Here is a 23537-nt window from a genome sequence, read left to right as displayed (position 1 = left end):
ATCACACCAAATACCACCTCTTTTTCTCTGAAAGGTTTTGAAAGGTTCGTTTAATCCAATAACTCAATTGGAATCTTTTATAATGCATTTATATGACATGCAATTCATCTAGACTTTTAAAATGCATTGGAAAGATAACTTTGCACATTTCAATGACCCTGAGAGAGCTCCTGTTACTTTAGATTATTTGGATATGGTGCTGCAACATGAATGATTAACTATAAATTTGTATTTCCAATTAACTTCTTCCTGTGGTTTATTTAAGCCCTCCGAGAAGGTGGGAAAGTTAGGAAGTCAGAGAGAGAAGCAAAGGATTCCACCTGGAGTACCGCAGCTCTCAATCAGCTTACAGTCATCAAAAGGACAAGGAGACCAACAAAAGCTGCACAAAGCAGGGACTCTTGCTTTCTTTCAGCCTTTGCTGAGCCTGGATGGGCATGAGCTGGCAGGTTGAACTAAAAATAGAAACATTCCAGGTGGGCAAAGCAACAAAGAGCGAGTCTTGTCTTCTCCAGTCTCATACAGAGCTGATTCCACATGATCACCAGGATTCAGAATCAAAGAGCTACTCATTAGCACAAATGAAGATAAAAACAGAAATGAAACCCTCGAGCCTGTACATAGTATGTATGTCAGTTGAAGAAGACAGTAACTATCAAGTAATAAAACTGATCCAACCTTGAGATATCTGAGGTCTGTTAAAAGTGAAGCAAAGAGACTTTGGAGGTGCAAGTATGGTGTAAGAGCTGTTTCAGACCACTCTCCTGGGAAACTAGAAAAAGTAGTGAAAGAAAAAATCACCTGAAAAACTCAACAAAATAACACCAGGGTTTCTTCAGAAATTTACTAAGTCACAGGTGAGTACAGATACCTGTGGCCAGTGGATGGGAAAGGGGTGGCAAAGAGATCCTCAAAAAGACATTTGGTGAGGCTGGCTTCGAAATAAAAGTGAAGCAGCTGAACACATTACTGGTGGCAGAAGAAGACCAAAGAAGAGCTCATCTCTCCAAGACCACTGGATGTCAATATAATGCCTGGTAGAGTTTAGATTTAGCTAATGAAACTAAGGAAGAAAATTTTGGATCCAGCCCCAATCTGTCACATACTTGTGTAATCAAAGCATTTCCCTTTCTTAGTATCTATTTCCTCCCTTAACTGACCTCTGTTATCTCTGTTATCGCTCTTATCTTATCACTCTTACTTTCATACCTTATCACTGTTTTCTCTTAGTCACTAGTGACTGATTAACTGATGAATCTACCTATTGTTAAGCTCCCAGGGCAAACTGGAAAAATAATTTCCAGGTAACTTCACAGCTAACAGTTTAGCAACTACCTTGCTTCACCTCAGGTATTGAATTAAAACATTAATAACTGTTCAAATTTACAACAATCACCTCTTAAGTAACACAATTAACCACAAGTAGACCTAAACAAGCATAATCAGAGCATTGAAAAGGTGTGAGAGAGGGACCCTCCAAGAGTTAAGGAGCCATGCTCAGTGTAGTGGGTGTCATATTGCTGTTCCAGTTGTCTATTTCTCTTTTCAATTTGAATACCTCTCATCTTCCAAAGGCAATGGAGTCACCACTAGAATAAGAGCTTCACCCATTCCTGAGACACACCGATGACTGATTTTAGGGGCCCAGGAACTAACAAACCGGAGGCCACTTTACACCATACCTCCATACCTGACAGCAAAACCCAAGACACAAATTTCAAGACACTAAATATAATGGTCAAACCAAAAAGAAGCACTGCAGAAATGAACCAGGACAAAAGTCCAGAAAAAGGCAGCCTATGTATTAAAAAGACTCAGTCTGTGTTTTAAGAAGTTCTAGACATATCATCAGTTTTTTCCTCTCATATTAATTAAATAGTGGTTTATATAATGTTTACACTTTAATAGGATTGTACATAAACACCACTCCCACCATCAAAAGACTGTGTCCCATCCCCACCACCAACCCCCGCACGCCCACACTCCACCATGCCAGGAAGCCCAATGGCCACCCTCCCCTTCACCATAGTGTTTTTACATTGGTGCCCTGCTCTCGATTTAATCAGATCCTGCCTTTAGTTTCCCTTTCTGTTCTTCTTTCTCAACTTCTGTTGATGAGTGGGGACATCCCATACTCATCTTTATCTTTCTGACTTAGCTCACTTAACATAATTCCTTCTAGCTCTGTCCAAGATGGGTCTGATAAGGTGGGCTCATTGTTCTTAATAGCTGCATATTTTTCTTGTTTTCTAATGTATGCCTGGATGGCTATGAATTTTCCCTCTTAGTACTGCCTTAGCTATGATCTGTTTTCTGCCTCAGTTATTCTGCTCTTACTTCCATAGGCTGTTTCCCTTAGTTTAACTATTTTGCTCACCCTTTTCAGATACTGTGTTAGTATGTTCTGCTAGCTGGCTCTTAATTCAGTTATTTGAACTTATAGCTAATTACTTTGAGATTGTTTATGTTTTCTTTCTAAGTGTCATTTGTTGTTTCCCCATTTATGATAATATTTCCTTCAAAAGCTTTCCTCACTCCTGTGATTAAGGCATTGATTAGTATTTGAATGTTTTTCTCTTTCTTATTTCCTTCTAGCTTTTTGAATTTTTTTTTTTTGTCTGTGATTGACCTGTTCATGTTTTCTAGTTCCTCTTGGTTTAATTTTGGAGGTTTATAGGTTTCTAGGAACTTGTTCATAGAATCCTTGCATGATATTTTGGATTTCTGTGGTGTCTGTTGTGATATTTTGTCAGGCTGCACCGCGAAGAAGAGAGGAGATTCGGAGCGAAGAGAGAACACAAATCTTTATTTGTGCTGGCACCTCAGAGTTGGGTGAGAGAGAAACAGGTTGGGCCACGTGGAGGTAGCAAAAATGGCCGCCTTTTAACAAAATTATAAAGATACTTAAACCAATTATAATTGAATCATCAATTATAGTAAACTTCTAACTTGTTAAAAGTTTTTTTTTCACAACTAATTGACTACAACTATGTCAGAGCCTTCACATGAAGAAGCATCTACTCATATAAAAGGTATAAAACTATAAGAAGTTCCTCCATATACAACTTATGTGAATTAACAACATTCACATATTCTTGTACACTTAACTGGTGTATCTTGTCTTGCCACCATAGGCCTGCCTTTGTCAGCCAACAATTTAAAGATGTTTCCCTTTATAACATCAACCATGCCACAGACATCCTTTACTACCCCAAAAGACAAATGGCTGTTCCCCTGGACATCACATCCACTGAATGCTTCCCTTAGACTTGAGATATGATCCCACCTCTTCATACCAATGGATAAATTCCCCCTTCCTTACCTGGCTACCCTCAGTTGTGGGACCCTTGCTTGTTTTACTTCTTCTGCTCACAGTAGGTCCTATAATTCTTAACAAGCTCATGGCCTTTTTGCAGCAACAGATTGATGCCATAAAGATGCAGCCTATACAAGCTCACTATCATAGGCTGGACATGGCAGAATATGGAGTTGCTGCAGAGGATTTGCCCCCCTCCATCAGAACATCCACCATGTAGAGGGCTGGCTAGCCAATTACGGGTAAAGGGGAAACTAGCGCTATCCAGTCAACCTAAGACAGGGCACCTGGTACTACTGGGCAAAAATGACCAGGTGTTCCAGTGATGGGTAAGACAGAAGGCTGATCCCCAACCTAAGACAGGCACAGTCCACTCTGCCACAAAATAAAGTCCGCCAAACATCAAAACATGCGCCCTTATATATATATATACATATATATATGTGTGTGTATATATATATGTGTATATATATATATATATATATATATATATATATATATATATATATATATATATATACATATAAGAAAGGGGGACATGTGGGGAGCCATATGTGCCCTCAAGGTTGCTATTGGCATGGCCATAGAGTCTGTTAAAAGATAAGTTCCTGCTTCCCTACACCTTAGAGTCTTTGTTAAAAGATAAGTTCTTTTTTTTTTTTTGTCTGTGGTTTATTGAAAACACGAGGGCACAGCAGAGGCTCACACGGCTCCATGCGGAGTCTTGAAGTTCATCCCCACTGTAGGCTGTGTGACCTGCAGGTTGGACAGGCTGCCGAAATCCAGCAGCTTCAGCATCTCCTTTGTGTCGGGGTTGACTTCGATGATCTCCTGGTCCAGGGCTGAGACCTCGGGCACGTAGTTGTCCCTGCGCTCCCTCTCCTCCTCCTGCAGCTTGATGGAGATGCCACGCAGCGGGCCCCTCTGGATGCGCTTCATGAGGTGCATGACGTAGCCCGCGATCTTGTTGCGAAGCTTCTTGCTGGGGATGATGGCGATCTCCTCGCACACACGCTTGTTGGTGTGGAAGTCGTTGACCAGGTGCATATAGTACTTCTCGATGATCACCCGTGCCGCCTTCTTCACAGTCTTCGTGCGGACACGGCCCATGTTGGTGGTCCCAGGGAAAAGAGAAAAGATAAGTTCTTTTTCCCTGTGAATCACCCAGGACCTTCCAGATAATGGCTGATTACCATGACAAATAATATAATAATAATAATAATAAATAAATAGGAAAGCTACATCCCCCCAATACTCAGTTGGCTAAGGCACCAAACCTCTTTTTCTATAATAAAATAAATAAATAAATAGAAATTTCAAATCAGATGCCCTGCTAACCACGAGAAGCAGATTGTGTTTCTTTCACAGGAATCCTGGAAAGAAAAAAGAAAAAAAACATCTGGACCCCTGAACACTCTGACATCACCAACTAGATGGCACGACTACAGTGGCACACCCCCTGAAACCCTAGAGTCACTTGACGTGATCTAAAGAACCTGATTCACAGACTCTAAGGACAGGACTTTTTTACTGCCTGTCTGCCTTTCCTGCTTCTGCTTTACCTGTCATGTTTTGTCGGTTCTAGCTCACTCTCTACAGAAAAGCAGAATTCCAGCAGCTGACCTTCCTCATGCAGCGTTTCATCCCCTGCCATTTCTCCCCTTAGTCACCTACTTTGGACTGAGACTTCTATCGGACTTGCTGATATACCCTTTGGACACTTTAGACAATTTTACAGCAGCTTCCTTCCCTTCACGTTGCTGGTTGTTCATAGACTCACCCTGAGTAGTTCATAGACTTTACAGACTGTTGCCTTGGCCATTAGATAAAAGGAAAGGGGAAGATGCTGGGAAATTATGCAGATGCAGTCACATCTGCCATGTTGACCCCTCAGTCTATTGCTAGTTCCCGCGAGAGTTGGGACATTCTCGGAGCGCCTATTCCACCATGTTGTGCCCTCAGGGCACTGTCTATTCCCCAAAATGGTTGCAGTGCTCTGGTTGCTCCTCCCCCTTCCCATTCTCATGAGAGTTATTATCCTACCCTGGAGTGCTATGGTTACTCCTCCCCCTTCCCATTCTCGTGAGAGCTACTCCCATAAAAGCTCTTCTTCTTCCACACCTCTCTCTCTTGCTGGCTTCTTCACTTCGGTGTTTAGATACAGGAAAAGTTACTGCATGAGGTGGCCATTTTTGCTACCTCCACGTGGCCCAACCTGTTTCTCTCTCACCCAACTCTGAGGTGCCAGCACAAATAAAGATTTGTGTTCTCTCTTCGCTCCAAATCTCTTCTCTCTCTTCTCCGCAACGCAGCCTGACAAAATATCACAACAGACACCACAGAAACCCAAACTATCATGCAAGGATTCTATGAACAAGTTCCTAGAAACCTATAAACCTCCAAAATTAAACCAAGAGGAACTAGAAAACATGAACAGGTCAATCACAGACAAAAAAAAAAAAAGAAGAAGAAGAAAGAGAGAAGCAGTTATCAAGAATTTTCCCAACAATAAAAGTACTGGACCAGATATTAGACTCAATATTTCATGTTCTTTAACTGCCTAAATTTTAGTTCTGAATATATTCCTAAGCATTTGATATTTCAAATTGGTAAAATGAATGAATTCTCACACTGGGTTGAATTTGTTAAAGCATTCTAAAAATAACATTTTTTAAAATACTAAGTTACCTACAAGCTTATACCAGATAGGTCAGAATCATTTGATCCTCTCAATATCTAATATGTTGTTATTAGATATTAATAGATATCAATAAATGACATAAAGTTTGGTAAGGACAAGTGTACTACAGTAAATCCTAACTACGAGATATTCAAAGAAAAACAAGCTCCCAAAAAATATGGTTATAATAATTATTATCTATTGCCTTTATAAAATCTATGAGACCATAAGGAACCTTCCCCATTCTCTTTAAAATCCATATTTTTCCCAGTCTCAGGACTTCTGGGTCTTTGACTGTATTTTTTTTTCTTTCTTTTGAGGGGAATAATGACTTAAAGTCAACAGTAAAATACAGTAGTTGGTACAAGTATAATATTTCTCACAACGATTGCCACTTCAACATGCTTCACTTCAGACTGTGTCCAGAGACTGCACGTGTGGAATGACAACCCTTCAGCTTCATTACTCGGGTGAGACATTTCCTTTCATAGTATATTCTAATTCCATCTCAGGTGGTTCACTTTCTAACAAAGTGCCAAAACCATACACCAGTTTCTGTGAGAGAGAGCATATGTTCACACGTATCCATAAACTACTGCAAAATATATACCTGAAAGCAGAAGTACACTAGAGTTTGCAGTGAGTACCCCCCTAACACTTCCTCTCCACTATTCCAAGCTTTGGGTCCATGATTGTTCAACAATTTGTTTGACTTCATATGTTAACTCTCTTTTCAGTCACCAGGTTCCAGATGTCATCAGGATGCCAGCCAGGCTTCCCTAGACTGAAGACCCCACCAATGTGTCCTGGAGCTCCGCTTCTCCAGAGACCCACCCTACTAGGGAAAGAGAGAGGCAGACTGGGAGTATGGACCAACCAGTCAACGCCCATGTTCAGCGGGGAAGCAATTACAGAAGCCAGACCTTCTACCTTCTGCAACCCACAATGACCCTGGGTCCATGCTCCCAGAGGGATAGAGAATGGGAAAGCTATCAGGGGAGGGGATGGGATATGGAGATTGGGTGGTGGAATTGTGTGGAATTGTACCCCTCCTACCCTATGGTTTTGTTAATCCTTTCTTAAATAAAAAAGAAAAAAAGTGTAATATTTCTCAGTTTTCCACATAATAATTTAGTATGTGCATTAACCATGTGCACCATTGCCTGGCCCCTACACCTAACAATTTAACCTTCCACCTAGGTCCCACTCCACCGTCATGTTCTAGGACCTAAACAATTCCCCCACCCCAGATTCTTTTACATTGGTGCAATAATCCAACTCCAGTCCAAGTTCTGCTTTGTGTGCTTATATTTCTCTCTTTTATTTTTTAAATTCTAAATTCTGTTTTATTTTTTTATTTCTTTATTGGGGGATTAATGATTTATAGTCAACAGTAAAATACAATAGTTTGTACATATATAACATTTCCACATAACAATACAACCCCCATTACGTCCTCCTCTGCCATCATGCTCCAGGACCCAAACCCTTCCCCCACTACCCCAGAGTCTTTTACTTTGGTGCAATACACCAACTACAGTCCAAGTTCTGCTCAGTGTGCTTATATTTCTTGATGACTCTCCCCCTCAATCCCTTTCCCTATTATACTGCCTCTGCTGACCTCAATTAAATCAGTGCAACCAGTGTCACAATGCCAATACTTACTACTTAGGCCAAGACACCCTCCTCTCATAACCCTTACTTCACTTCCCTCAATCCCTATTATCACCTGCTCTATTTCTATTTTGTTGTTCTTATCTATTAAACAGTTTGCCCTACTTGATGCCTTACTTCCCTTTAGCACCAAGTTTCAGATGCTACTATGATTCCATCCTGAAATCCCTGGGCAGTGGACCTCACCAGTGTGTCCTGAAACCTCACCTATCCAGAGCCCTACCCCACTCAGAAAAGAAAGAAATGCCCTGGGGGTTTGGCTCAGCCTGCCAATGCCCTTCCAGCAATTACAAAAACCAGAACTCCCACCATCTGCACCACAAAAAAAAAAAAAAAAAAGGTTCATACTTATAAAGGGGAAAAATGTTAGACGAAGATGACTAGAGGGCATGAACCCCAAATCCATTAGGACCCAGAGAGAGGAAGGGAAGAATGGGAAGCTATTCTAAACTACTAATAGGTGTAGAAGTGACTTAGAAAGGAAGAGAAAGGGGGGTGGGTAGTGGCACACCTGGTTAAGCTCACATATTGCAATGCACAAGGACCCAGGTTCAAGCCCCTGCTCCCCACCTGCAGGGGAAAAGCTTTGCGGGTGGTGAAGCAGTACTGCAGGTATCTCTCTGTTTCTCTCCCTATCTACCTCCCCCTCTCCTCTCAGTTTCTCAATGTTTCTATCCAATAAATAAACGAAGGCAATTTTTAAAAAATTAAAAATAAAAAGGAAGAAAATTCAGGACCATAGAATATATGGGCAAAAATAATTAAGAGAGATAGATAGATAGATGATAGATGGATATAGAAATAATAATCAGCCCCTATCTGTGGTCTTTGGAAACCTACTGCAGTTTCCAATGGAGGGAGTGAGATTACAGAACTATAGTGGTGGGAACGGTGTGAAATTATACATCTGTTATCTTATAATTTTGTAAAACAGTATTAAATCACTAATTTAAAAAAAAAGTGACTACAAAGGCACTGGAAGAGATAATATAATGGTTAAGCAAACAGAGTCTCATACCAGAGGCTCTGAGATCCCAGATTCAATCCTTCACACCAACATATGCCCAAGCTGAGCAGTTTTTTGGTCTCTATCTCTTTCTCTCTGTACCACTCTTTCATTAATAATAAAATATAAAAATAGAAGTGAAAGCAAAGAAACAGTAGAAAATAAGACATCGCCACACAAAATGAGTTGTCCACTTCACCTATAGATTTGTATCATTTTTTTTTCAAATGTGGAGAACTTTCCTAAATGTGCTTTCAAATAAATGATTCCTTCCTTTCTTAAGGAGACTTTATTCTCTTGATGACATGGACATTTGTATCATGCTCAGTTCTACAGTATTTAAGTGACACCTATATCTCTGATTTATTCTTCCTGAAAGATGTTTGTTCTCAATTGGTTAGTGTCACATAAAAAATATGGTGTAACTTTCTGCTGCCCTCCATTAAGCTATTTTAGTTGTATTTCTTCATGGTGCCTCCATGGCCCTGTGCTCCCATTTACAATAGACCAAAAGAGAAGATCTCGCAATTTCAGGTCACAGTCCGTCATTAAGGAGTTAATGATCTGATGCAGGGTCACACCACTAGCAGCACATTGGAATCACCTGGGGAGTTTTGATAAACAATAATCTGGGTTAGAATCTAGATGTGGACATATTTCAGAAGCTCCCAAAAGAGTCGAATGTGCAACAAGAGTTGTGAATGCTTATACAACTGTAGACATTACATATAAACATCAAACAAATACAAGGCAAATAGAGTACAAAGTACACTGCAAATGCAATTAACCATGATAAACCGTGCAGAGTCAACCTGTTCTTTAACAAAAATGAAAACCTAACCAAATTCAAATTAAATTTATATTTTGAATTCATTAGTAGCTGAGTTAAGGAAATACCAGTGACTTCCATGGCATATAGGGTAATGCATGCTATAGTAACAAAACTCATACAAAATCTTCAAGAGCTTAAAGAAATAAAGGCTTCTTGCTCATATTTCATGTTTGTCACAGGTCTACTAAATGCTCTGCTCATTTTTTGCCCTTATTTTAGGACCTTGAAAAATACCAACCATTGTCTGGGATGTTTCTGGGGAAAAGATTAAGATGCTCCATGAGATGGTTATTACAACTTCCACTGAGATGTCAAACCACTTGTTTTGTAGGTCTCCTGAAGCTGAGAGAGAGAGAGAGAGAGAGAGAGAGAAAGATTATCCCACTTCCCTGACCAAACTAAGTCAAACTCAGAATCATTTCTACCATGATACCAAAGAACTAGAAATCTTTAATGAGCCACAAAATTGATTGCCACACATAGCTGAAGTTGGCTTAATGTGCTAGGAGATTTTTTAAAAAGCTTGAATATGTTGATAAACACTTCTTTGTGATAGAATTACTATACATCCTAGTTTTAGCTAATAGTGATTAAGCACTAATAATGTGCACATAGAATCCATAAAAATGAAACATATTACTGAATATTCACAACAATAAAGACTAGTTATCATTACCATTTTACAAATAAGTAAAATGAGGGTAAAAGGTAAAACCAAGGTCACATAGGTTGGAGGGAACTCTTGAATTAAAAGTGACTCCCAGGTCAGCATAGTAGAGAGCTAAGGAACTTTCTGGAATGTGGAACTTTCTTATTTATTTATTTAAAAAAGGAGACATTAACAAAACCATAGGATAGGAGGGGTACAACTCCACACAATTCCCACCACCAGATCTCTATATCCCATCCCCTCCCCCCGATAGCTTTCCCATTCTCTATCCCTCTGGGAGTATGGACCCAAGGTCATTCTGGGTTGCAGAAAGTGGAAGGTTTGGCTTCTGTAATCCCAGCTGAACATGGGCATTGACTGGTCGATCCATACTCCCAGTCTGCCTCTCTCTTTCCCTAATATGGTGGTGCTCTGGGAAAGCGGAGCTCCAGGACTCATTGGTGGGGTCATCTGTCCAGGGAAGTCTGGTCAGCATCATGCTAGCATCTGGAACCTGGTGGCTGAAAAGAGAATTAATATACAAAGCCAAACAAATTGTTGAACCATTATGGACATGAAGGCTGGAATAGTGCAGATGAAGTGTTGGGGGGTACTCACTGCAGACTATTGTGTACTTCTGCTTTCAGGTATATATTTTGCCCTGGTTTGTGGATATGTGTGAACATATGCTCTATCTCAGGGGACCTGGTTCTATATCTAGGTTTTAGGACTTTGTTAGGAAGTGAACCACCTGGAATGGATTTAGAGAATACTACGAAAGGAAAGGTCTCACCGGAGTATTGAAGCTGAAGGGTTGTCATTCCACACCTGAAGTCTCTGGACACAGTCTGAGGTGAAGCATGCTGGGGTAGCACTTGTTGTGTTGATTAGGTTGCTATCCGCAGATGCAATATTATTTGATATGAATTGAGAGAAGCATGCATGAAAGTGCGCCCCACCCTAAGGTTCCAGGACTGGAGGGAAATATAGGCTCTATAGTGGAAATGTGAGGTTCCTGCTGTCTTAGGGTTCAAGAAGACAATGAATAGTTAATTGCTATCGTCACATTATTTGGTAATTGGGTTTGCTCTGAAAGGTCCTTTTGTTAGGGTTTGCTGTATAATACCCAGCATCTTGTTTATAGCTGTGCCACCAGTTGCTTCTGTTCTACCTGGTCTAGGCTTTTGAGAGAGTCAACATATCAAAGACTCAGCTTATGTATTAAAAAGACTCAGTCTGTGTTTTAAAAAGTTCGAGATATACAATCAATTTCCCCCCTCATATTAATTAAATAGTGATTTCTATGACTACAATTTAATAGGAGTGTACATAAACACCATTCCCACAACCCAAAGACTGTGTCCCATCCTACCCACCCACCCCCACTGTGAACTTTCTATGCCAAATTTGAAGCAGTTCTGGGCAAACCTGGTGGTAACAGCTATAAAACACTTACAGTGAATGATAGTTCTTATTATTTTCCACATCAGGGAAAAGCTTTGAAACTTACTAATCTATGTGTAATAACATCATAGCACAGTTTCTACCCTACAGAAAAAAAAAAAAAACCTACAATTTTAGGGAGTTTTTGTTGTCGTATAAAAATATTAGCAAGTCAGTGGGATGAACCACACAAACAACTCTCCCATGGATCTGACATTATACTCTTGAGTCTCACAATGAAACATGAACAACTTAATTCTGATGGTGACCAAGAGTGACATTATTATCAGCATTTAACATGAAAAGATGGTCAAAAGAGGGGGGAATGTGAACCAGCTAGACAAGGGGTCAGTAAACTGATAAAATTCTCATGCTATTGTGGCTGACATAGTAGGCAAATAAAACCTAAGCCAGTAAATACCTCAAGGTAATAAGGATAGGCAATCACAAAAAGTCAACTAGCCCTTCTGCTATAACCAGTCAATCATTTCCTTACTTGTGCCTTTTCTCTATAAAAGTATTTCCCTGAGAAAATCCAGGCTCATCAGATAAAGAAAGGACTACAAAAGCTGGAAAAGCAATATTCATGTCCAATGGAGAAGCAATTACAGAAGCCAGACCTTCCACCTTCTGCATCCCACAAAGAATTTTAGTTCATACTCCCAGAGAGGAATAAAAAGTAGGAAGCTTTCCAATGGAAGAGATAGAATAGACTCTGGTCTTGGAAACTGTGTGGAAATGTACCCCTATTATCTTACAATCTTGTTAGTCATTATTATATAAAAAAGAAATTAAAGAACTAGAATAAAAACAAATACAGTTCTTACTATACTTGTAAAAAAAAAAAAATGTAGTAGTGAGGATTTGGACATCACACCCAGTTGAGCACATGTTAAAATGAAGACTTGGGTGGGGTAGGAGAGCAGCTTGTGCACCAGGTTAAGAGCACAGAGTGTGAAGCCTAAGGACTGGAGTTTGGATCCCATTCAAGACCCTCGCCCCCTACCTGCAGGGGGTCACTTCACAAGCAATGAAGCAAGCGGGTCTGCAAGTGTCTATCTTTCTCTCCCCCTCTGTCTTCCCCTCCTCTCTCAATCTTTCTCTGTCCTATCCAACACAACAATAGTAGCAACAATAACAATAATAACCAACAACAAGAATGGAAAAAAGATGCCACCAGGAGCATTCGTAGTATAGGCACAGTGCCCCAGAGATAACCTTGGAGACAAAAAAAAAAAAAAAAAAAAAAAGCAGACCTGGGTTTCTAGCCTCCAGTCCCTACTAGAAAGGTGCCTAGTCTATCATGTACACAGCCCAGATTCGGGCCCAGCCCCACACACTTCAGTTTTGTGATGTCTTTCCCTCTCTTCCTCTGTCTCTATCTTTGTGACTGAGAGCAGTGAAATCATAGCAATAACAATTTAAAAATCACTAAAGAGAAACAGGTCAAAAAAACTAATTCTGAGGCACTTCTGATAGAGGAGTCTCAAAAACATTTTGAAAACTGGTGGAGTTTTCAATTTTATCAATGCTTCCTGGGGAGATTTATTTGTCTGTCTTTGTTTGTTGTTGTTGTGTTGTTGTTCTTGTTTTGTTTTTTTGTTCTTGTTTTGCCAAGTCTAAGTCTCAAGTATATGCAATTTCACTACTTCTGGGTGGCTTTCTTCTTTTAGACAAAGAGGCAGAGGAAGAAAGAGACACCACAGACAGATAGCACTGCTCCCCCCTCCCAGGCAATATGGGTTTCAAACGAGAGTCATGCAAATAACAAGGCACGCCCCCTATTAAGTGAGTTATTTCTTCACTCTGTAAGGCAAGTACTTGAAATAACAACTCTAACTTAGTTGATTGCTTCTAGACTCACCTTTTTAAATCACATTTGTCCTTATCCTTTTTATGTAAGTAAATTTAATTCTGGTTTCAGACTTGGATATTAATCATTACTGATGTTTGAATGTCACAAACAAGTATTTAAAATTATTTCTGGTTAAGTACATTCTTCAGGGTTTACAAATGAGGAATAAGGTTGTATATACTACACATGTGATACTTTTGCTGAAAGCTGTATTAATGGCAGATTTCCATGGCTGGTGTGGAAAATAGATTTGTTTTTCTCATCTTGACATGTAGGATAAAATATCCATGTAATTTGGTCAGAAATACTTTGGTTTTAACATGATTAAATAATAGGCTTTTGTCAATATCTGTTGATTTTGCTTTGAGCTTTTGTCCTCAATGTTCATGGTCATAAACAGTGAAGCATGCAACCCAGTTCTCATTTCTCTGAGTAAGAGGTTTTTCTACTTGTACCAACTGCCATAACTGTCTCAAAGGGAAGAAAAAATGCCTTGGGCCACAAAGATAAATTACAGAAGAATTTTTTTAAGTTAGGTTTACTGATTTAAGAGGCACTTGGTGAGTTTTCAGACCTCAATTAAGGCTGTGATTTGAGAAAAAAAGAAAATGAATTTTCCAAGCAATTAGGTGGTAATAGATCTAATGGCTTTAGGGAGAAAGAAATGGGTATATTTAACTTTGACAACTGACTGCCATGCTTGTGTTAGATAACCTCTTTTGATAAGTGTTTTTGCTTCATACCTTTCCTAATTATCTAAAAATGCCTTTTTCAGGAAATTAAAAGGATTAACAACCACAGGAGAACAGGCATTCTGCCCTACTGAGTCAATAGTGTTCACTTTTCTACAATCACCTCACATTAATTTCATAATACTCATTTTAAAAGGTCCAAAAATATGTTCTTACTGATAAACCATATGGTTTCAAAAGGATATTTTACCAAAAAAAGAAAAAAGAAGGAAAAGAAAATGTGTCAGCTTTCATAAACTTCCACAGGGGACCCTTTCCTTTAGAAAGAAAAACAGCCTGACATTGAAAACACAGTGGAATTTGAACATGAAAAGACTTTTATAGCAGCATGAGAATGTAATCAAATCCAGCAAAATCAGTATATTTCATGCTAAAATAAGCCCCTGTCTTTAGTTCATTCATGGGACAAAAGAGCACACTACTGGTTATAGTGAAACAGCACAGGTATTCAGAATTAATGAAGATTTAGGTTTCTTATTTACTTATTGTTAAAGGACAGGGTAAGATTTATTCATCTGAAAATAAAATCTTCTTGCCATACCTTGTTCATAAGAAAAAGAATCTTTTCAAGCTTTTATTTTTTTGCTCACATTAAGCAATTTTCTTCACTACTTAGCCCTGCTTTTTTTTACTCTCCCATTCTTTTGAGTGCCAAAATATATCTTAAAAAGTATTACAAGAGAGGAAATCCTCCAGCCACCAAAACTGTACGAACAGAAAATAAATTTGCTCAGCTTTGTTGTCTTCTTCCTCAAGGTTCCAAAAGCCTGATCTCTAACCTACAGTACAGAGAAATCACTTGGCTTTGGATAGCAGACAATTTTACAAGCTAATAACTGAGTGAGGGTTCTCCAAAAAGGGCATAAAAAAAAAAAAAAAAACTAAGACACATAATGGTAGAAATTTAAACCTTGGCTGGAGACAAAAGTAGTCTAATGTCTACTTGGCTGGAATTGGGATAACTGTTTGTGAAATGGGTACTGAAAGGGCATCCCATCAATTAGTTGATGAGTAATGAGTGGAACAAGAGCCAGCCAATTCAGTCACTTCAGCCACATTGATAATGAATATTGATTTTTCTAAAACCAAATCATTCAAGAGGTGATCTATAGTGTTTATGCAGATGACAAAACCAAGCAGTCACTTCTACTGTCACCTGGCTCCTTCGTGCTAAGAGTTACTGGAGACTGGAGCATGATATCAATACTAACAGAATAGCAGGAACTCTTCTAGACCCAGCAGTTCTGTCCCTAAGGAAAGAAGCAAGGGGACTATAAATGAAGCAGATAATACACCCAGATCAACTGGATTGGGACACAGAATTAAATAGAAGGAAGGAGCACAAAGTTCTAGAGCCAAATAGATACAGAGTTCATCTAAAACTAAAAATGCCTAGCTAATAACAATAGTTGATCCATACTGAGCACGAACACTTGTAAAGAATGTAATTATCCCAACAAGTTTGAAAGCAATCTTTAATCCCTACCTCTGTTTTGGGAAGAAGGAACTGAAACTCTAAATGCCTGTGGTGGAGTCAAAATTAAATCCAGGCAATCTGATTTCAGGGCTTGTGCTTTTTCTGACCTAGGGAGCATCAGTTTGAAATGATGAGATAGCCCATATATTGTAGCATGAAGCTGACATACATCAGGCAAGCATCATACAACAGGCAAAGAGAGATAGTGGGCAAATATCCAAAGGGAAGAGTCCCATAGCCAGGACCTGTATGTGTGAGTATGACACTGCTAAAAAAAAAAAAAAAAAAAAAATTATGTGTGGGAGAGGTCAGTAAGTGGAGCACTTGATAGAGTATACATGTTAAAATGCAGAAGGATGCAGGTTCAAACCCTGGTCCCCACCTGCAAGGGGGAAATTTCACGAGTGGTGAAGCAATATTGCAGGTATATCTCTTTCTCCCTATATATCTCCCACTTCTGCATCAATGTCTCCCTCTTCCAGCAAATAAAAACTAAATAGTATTTTTTAAAAATTAAAAAAAGAAAATGTGTGTGCACACTCAAGTATACACATTCACTCTCATCCAATAGCCACCACTTGTCCTTGACCCCTTGGACATCATAAAGCAGGGGTGACTAGAAATAGCCATCTCAGTAAGTTCAGCGATTCAAGATGAAATTCTGTAATGAAACTCTTTCACTTCTCACTTAAAAAAATTTGTATCATGGTGTTGACAGGTCAATCCATACTCTCAGCCTGTCTCTCTTTTCCTAGTGGGGCAGGGCTCTGAGGAAGTGGAGCTCCAGGACACATTGGTAGGGTCATCTGCCCAGGGAAGTCTGGCTGGCATCATGGCAACATCTGGAACCTGGTGGCTGAAAAAGAGTTAACATATAAATCTATACAAATTGTTGATTAATCATGAACCTAAAGGCTAGAATATTGCAGATGAGTATTTGAGGTCTCTACTTTGGAAATAACTAGTAGGTCTATTTTAGGTATATTACAAAGGGCCCATGATTTTATTACTTTTTGCCTGAGCCTGGTATATGATATGAAGGTGGACCCAGGTTCTTGTCTGGGGGAGATGATGTCATGGCTGGAAAAAGGGCTAGAAAGCTGAATCAGGGAAGAGAGTAGCTCACAAATATGAGAAAAGTGTGTAAATATTGTTGACTGTAAACCCCATTGATTTGATCTGATCTGGGGCCCATATTCAGCATAAGAGCTTATGTAACCTCCACATCCCTGTAGGTCCAAACTTGCATTCTGTGGCCATCAGTAAGAACATTCTTAGTTGCACTAATTTCAGACCCATCTTCTTCAGGTGTTAGATAGAGTAAGTTATCCAACCCCCCCCCCCCGCCCTTCGGAGGATGGAACATTCTCTACCATTGTTGATCCACATTGAGGGCAAGGTCCTATGAGGACCCCCAGATGGGTTAATTATGTTGTTTTTGATGGAGATGACAAGTGATAATGGAGAGAGGGATCTATTTGAGGTCTAGGCTCATTGTGTTTGTGTGGGAATCCCAGGACTCCCCGACTAGGGCCCCAGCTGATGGGGTGGCCTGATAGTGACTAAAGTGTCATCATTAAAGTATGCCAGTCTCTTGCTCTTATTCAGCTTTTGTAGTCCTTACTTTGATAAGGTTAGTTTTGGAGTGACTGAAGGAAGTGCAATAGGAAGTAGGTGAGGAGGGTATATAGGTCTAAGTAGAAACTCTTTCATTAGGTACTTTAAGGTGTCTTTTTAGGTCTTTCTACTTGCTAGCTTCATTTATTGACTCACTATCAATGTCCATGTTCTGCAGGGAAGCAATTAAAGAAGCCAGACCTTCTACCTTCTGCACCCTATAATCATCCTGGGTCAATACTCCTATGAGGTTAAAGAATAGGAAAGCTATCAGGGAAGGGGATAGGATACAGAGCTCTGATGGTGGGAATTGTACCCCTCTTATCCTATGATCTTGCCAGTGTTTCCATTTTATAAATAATTACATTAAAAATAATTTTTAAAAGGGAGTCAGATGGTAGCACAGCAGGTTAAGTGCAGGTGGCACAAAGTTCAAGAACAGTTGTAAGGATCCGGGTTCGAGCCCCCAGCTCTCCACCTACAGGGGATCTGCTTCACAGGCGGTAAAGCAGGTCTATAGGTGTCTTTCTCTCCCCCCCTCTGTCTTCCCTTCTTCTCTTCACTTCTTTCTGTCCTATCCAACAATGATGACATCAATAACAGCAACAATAATAACTACAATGGCAACAAAAGGGAATAAATAAATAAATATTTTTAAAATAATAACTATAATAAAAGAAACAATTTTTTCATTTAATAATACTTGGATAATATTATTAAAATCTATCATCAGGAACAATATTGAAATCTCTTTGAAACAACTAGCTTGCTTAAGAAGAATGTCCCCACATGTAGAACTTCTTACCTCCAAAAAATGTTAATAAAAAAATAAAAATAAAAAATAAATTTAAAAACAAATATTCTACCTCCACCTGAGGAACTGAAAGCATTTTATAAGGCCCTAGTGAAGAAACTGATATTGTTGAGTGCCCTGGAGTTAGGCTTGGAGTATTGGGGTAGAATCCAGTATCCTCCAATAGCCCCAGTCAGTAGGCTGCACTTTCACTTATGGCAGAGAAAACACAATGGTGATTTAGGAAGTGAAACTTTACAGCTTGTTTGGACACATGTTTCCTAAATCTCCAAAGAATACGCTGCATACTGGAACTAGGGAGTTGGTAGCAGAGTGCGTAGGACATATCAGATTAATTTCTTTGCCTTTATTGATTTCTTCAATAGATAGAGCATGAACGACATACTGTTATGTCACACTGGTGGTTGAAAAAAAAGAAATGGAGCCATTTAGAGTCTAGGTAAAAATCAAATAGTTGGCAGGCATTTGAGAGCCAGTTCCTCTGGCCTTCTGGCATATTCAGGCATGCCTAGAGGTGAGATGAAACCATGCCAGTAAAGCAAAGGTTCCCAGGACTGAAATTCTGCTTGTCCTGGCTTGATAAACTCTCCACTATTCAAAACTGTACTGAAAGCCTCATTTCCATAACGTGAACTATCTTGCCTTTTTGCATATATAAACACTTCCCATTCACCCACCTAGATGCTGCTAGGCTCTGCATCTTTCATGCTGTAGCTCTGAACCCTGAATGAAAATAAAAGGGAAGCTGTTCCAGACTTTTATCTCCCAATCTACAATGGTAAACAGCCAGCTTTAATCTTCATTACCTATCGTTGCTGTACATATTATGTTTTCCTACATGGATCCATGCATTTCTGCTTATAAATTTTCTATGTCTAGAAGTGTATCATGCAAGAAAATATGGCCAGTAAAATCCATAATATGAAATGAATTATCTTTAACTAGACATATTTATAGCACCTTATGTTTGCACAGGATTTTCTGTTGTTACTGCTGTTGTTGCTGCTCTAGTTTTTTCAATAGATCTGTTTAGGGAAGTGTGGCTACTTTCAACTTACTCCAGGAAGGCTGAAGCACATAGTTACAATATACCCACTACATGAATAGTCAAAGCAGAAGTCATATCTGACATCCTGCAAAGTTTTTGACTCACTTTTATTTCCACAGAAGTAAAATATAAATAAATGAAGATGATTTGGAAAGAAAGAAAAAAAGAAAGAGAGGAGGAAGGAAGGAAGGAAGGAAGGAAGGAAGGAAGGAAGGAAGGAAGGAAGGAAGGGAGGGAGGGAGGGAGGGAGGGAGGGAGGGAGGAAGGAAGGAAGGAAGGAAGGAAGGAAGGAAGGAAGGAAGAAGGGAGGAAGGAAGGAAGGGAGATTCAGGTGGAATGAGATTAACCAATTTCCATGTGATGAATTATCATAGGTATGTAGGTACAATGATTCAAACCAAATCTTTTCCCTAGTTCTTGCTCAGTTTACATCACCACTAGTATTCCTAGCAAGAATTACTATCACAGGTACTGGTATTTTACTTTGTCTTCAGATATTGAGATTTGGTTGCACACATACCATAGATCAAACATTGTATCAATTCTCTGGGGATAGAAGTTCAAATATAAAGACAAAAGGAGCAGACCTTTTTTAAGTGGCAGTGTGCTCAGAAAGTCACAGCATTCACATATGAGATAAATCAGCATACCCCCAAACTACTAAACAGCATTCAAGTCAAGTGCAAATAGATATAGCCAGCTACGAAGCCAAAAAGAGAAAAATTCCTTGAGCCACAATCAACAGTCACTAGGTTTCAAGTATTAGCAAATACAGAGCAATTTTTAGACACTGCTGTGGTTGCATTCAAAAGCAGACGTTAAATAAGCATAGGTTAAATCAGTATATAGTCGTAACCCACCTAGCATCACCTGGAACTTATTGAAAGTTTACATTCCCTAGCCCTCTGTGGCTTACTGAATGAGAAATTCTGGAGATGGGAATAGCAATCTGCTCTCAGAGGTTTTTCCAAGAGATTGTGATGCACATTAAAGAAGAAGCATCTCCTTCAGGTGGAATGAGATCAAGGCTACTCCTTGAAAGACCTTAGAGTGCAGGTGATGGTACAACTGGTTGAGCACACATATTATAAAGCACAAGGACCTGTGTTCAGGCCCCCAGCCTCACCTGTAGGAGGGAAGCTTCCAAGCAGTGCTGCAGGTGTCTACCTCTCCATCTCCATCTCCCACTTTCTTCACAATTTCTTTCTGTCTCTATCCACATTAAGTTTAAAAAAATAAAAATATTAAAAATAAATTTTAAAAAGGAAGAAAATGCTGAAGGCTAGGGAAAAAGAATGATGACTATACAGAAAACTTTCAAACCTCTGGCTCCAAGACCCCAAGTTCAATTCCCAGAACTACCATAAACCAGAGGGGAGCAGTGGTCTAGTATTAAATAAATAAGTAAATAAATAAACAAGAAAATCTTGAGTCAGAAATAATTAGAAATATGAGCTAGACCTGTGACTTCTTTCTCCATAGAAAGCTATGCTTTTGGATAGAGAGAAAGACCTTAAAAACTGGTAAAACAGATACCATATCCAATAAATTTGGGCTTATGCAAAACTACATCATTCAAATATTTTGACTGACCTATTTTTCTATGATGTTTCAGCCTCAAAAATATATACTACCCAGTCAGCCCGCCAACTATCTTAACAACTTTATAATCATCCCAAAATACTTGTGATCTCACATATTACCATTCAAGCTGAAAATGTGAAGTGTTTCTTTTAACTGAAAACTTTTTTAGTATTTACTTATTTGTTTATTTCCTTTATTGTTGCCCTTGTTGTTTCCATTGTTGTTGTGGTTATTATTGTTGTTGATGTCATCATTGTTGGATAGGACAGAAAGAAATGGAGAGGGGAAGGGAAGACAGAGAAGGGGTGAGAGAGAAAGATAGACACCTGCAGACCTGCTTCACCACCTGTGAAGCTACTCCCCTACAGGTGGGGAGCTGGGGGCTCGAACCTGGATCCTTATACCGATCCCTGTGCTTTGTGCCACGTGTGCTTAACCGGCTGAGCACCGCCGGACAATTATTTCTTTTCTCCATTCCGACAATTATTTCTTTTCTGAATCTTCTGTAAAAATCAAATGTGAAAGTTAAGAACTACAAAGAGGGTGAAAGCTACAAATTTAAGGGTAAGATTAATGTGAATACAAGGTCAAAACTATGACTAAATTACAGTTCACATTTTTAGAGTTCTCATTTCTTGCTGTACATACTATAATTTTATCACATGTACCACACTTTTTCAATGAGATGGCATTGCATGACAATTTTAGTACTCTGCTTCCCCCTTGTGGTAAAAATTAAAATTTCACTATTCAACTGAAATCTGAAAGTTTGTCAATGAACTGCAGATCTATTTACATCCAATATTAAGTTTAAATAGAAATTGAAAAATTCAGTCAACTATTTTCTTGATTACCCAAATTCAACTCTTTCAATGTCTTTTGGTTAGCTGATTTCTTTTCCTTTCTTAATTACTTAAGTGCAAACAAAAACAACTAGACTGATAGGAGTAGTCAGCTGACATTTTTTTTTCCAAATTGCATTAAATTATTTGCTTTATCAGGGTGCCTGAAAATAGAGATTCAATGTATAGGAATAATTTAATCACAGTTGTTAAATATAAACGTTCTTATGACTACACAGCATTTGTGGTAGACTTCTCACTACTTCTTTCCTAAATAGTCAGTAGTTGATGGAAAACTATTACTAGAACCAAAAACCTAATTTAATCAAAATTTCATTATAAAAGCTAAAATTTACAACTCTACAGCTGACTTCTCACTGGGTGCCAGGACACGTACTGCCATAGCAACAGATTCAGCCACTCATCAGAATATACTTTGAGCGAATTACTAGAGATATGAATATGATATCAAGGCTGACAGCTTAAAATTAACACTCTTGGGGGCCATTTGGTAGTGCACCTGGTTGATCACATATGTTCCAGTCTGCAAGGACCTGGGTTAAAGCCCCTAGTCCCCACCTACGGGGGGTATGCTTCTGGAGTGATGAAGCAGGACTGCAGGTGTCCTTCTCCCTCTCTAGCCCCCTCTTCCCTCTCACTTTCAAGCTGTCTTTATTCAATAAATTTAAAGATAATTTTAAAATATTATAAAGTCTTAACACTCTCAAAAGCAGGAAAAAAGGAAACTGAAGAGGTAGCAATTTTCACAGTGTTTAGCTGTATTTACATTTATAATATGTCAATTTCTCAGGCCAGGTGGTAGTACACCTGATTAAATGCACATGTTACAATGCGTAAAGACATAGGTTCAAGCCTCCAGTCCCCACCTGCAGGAGGAAAGCTTCATAAGAGGTGAAACAGCAATAGCACTGCAGGTGTCTTTCTGTCTCTCTCCTTCTCTCTGTACTTCCCTCTTCCTCTCAATTTCTGGCTGTCTCTATCCAATAAAAATAATTTAAAAGTTAAAAAAGACAAAACTTCAGCAATTTTTTTAAATATCAATTTCTGAATTCCTGTATGGAGTCTATGTGGTCATCTCAGGAACACTGATTATTAAATACACTAAATGATGCCATCATTGAGCTATTCAGGGATCTGACTAAGGTGAACTAGTTAAACCTTATTCCAAGCACAAAAATAGAGGAAAGCAACAACTGATTCTGTCTCCAAGGAATTCTAGCTTTTTCCATCTCTGATATTGTTCAGCAATGACATTTATTAAACTTTTGCAATATGCAGGACACCTCACTAGTGAGATATTGAGAAATCATCTTGTTCTTGACCAATCAGTTCAAATGCAAGGGTCTCTCTAAAGCCAGACACAGTCCTTCCTCTTCAGTGACATGACAGGCTTTTATTACTACAATGAGGAATGTACTTCTCACGTCCTCTTTTTTGTTTTGGTGTGGTAACCGTTGCTGTTTTATTTTTCCTCCACACTAGGGCTTCATGCCTGTATAATTCCACTACTCCTGGAAGACATACTGTTTTTGTAGAGAGAAAGGAAGAGGTAGAAAGAGGTGCAGAGACAGACAGAGACATAAAGACATCACAGCTCCATTCCACTGCTCAGAAAGCTTCCTCTTCTTTTACGTAGAGCTCCCATGTTGTGGCTGGGAGTTCAAAGCCAGGTCCTCAGTGGGAAAGTATGTGCTCCATCAAATGAGCTATTTCCTGGCCCACCATATACTATAATGATATATGCTCAGCTGTAGTCCTCGTCAGACTCTGAGCTCTCTATGGAGAGGAGCCACATCTAAAATACATAAAATCTGGGGAGTCAGGCTGTAGCACAGCGGGTTAAGCGCAGGTGGCGCAAAGCACAAGGACCGGCATAAGGATCCCGGTTCGAACCCTGGCTCCCCACCTGCAGGGGAGTCGCTTCACA

At 39.3% G+C, this 23537-nt stretch overlaps 1 protein-coding gene across 1 annotated transcript; it reads right to left on the bottom strand.

The window, feature by feature from the left end:
• Nucleotides 1–3963: 3963 nt before the first annotated feature.
• On the bottom strand, nt 3964–4441 carry LOC103107344 (small ribosomal subunit protein eS17-like). Its single transcript, XM_060195712.1, has one exon. The coding sequence runs from the start codon at nt 4424–4426 to the stop codon at nt 4019–4021; it is 408 nt and encodes a 135-aa protein (XP_060051695.1). The 5' UTR covers nt 4427–4441; the 3' UTR covers nt 3964–4018.
• Nucleotides 4442–23537: the final 19096 nt, after the last annotated feature.

Source organism: Erinaceus europaeus, chromosome 8 (genome assembly GCF_950295315.1).
Source record: "Erinaceus europaeus chromosome 8, mEriEur2.1, whole genome shotgun sequence".
Lineage (NCBI taxonomy): Eukaryota > Metazoa > Chordata > Mammalia > Eulipotyphla > Erinaceidae > Erinaceus > Erinaceus europaeus.
The sequence above is the reverse complement of the archived record's forward strand: the minus strand, read 5'-3'. Positions and strand labels throughout refer to the sequence as shown.

Bases quoted from the DNA above. Each gene is read 5' to 3' on its own strand.
- LOC103107344 (XM_060195712.1), bottom strand. From the start codon at position 4,426: ATGGGCCGTGTCCGCACGAAGACTGTGAAGAAGGCGGCACGGGTGATC.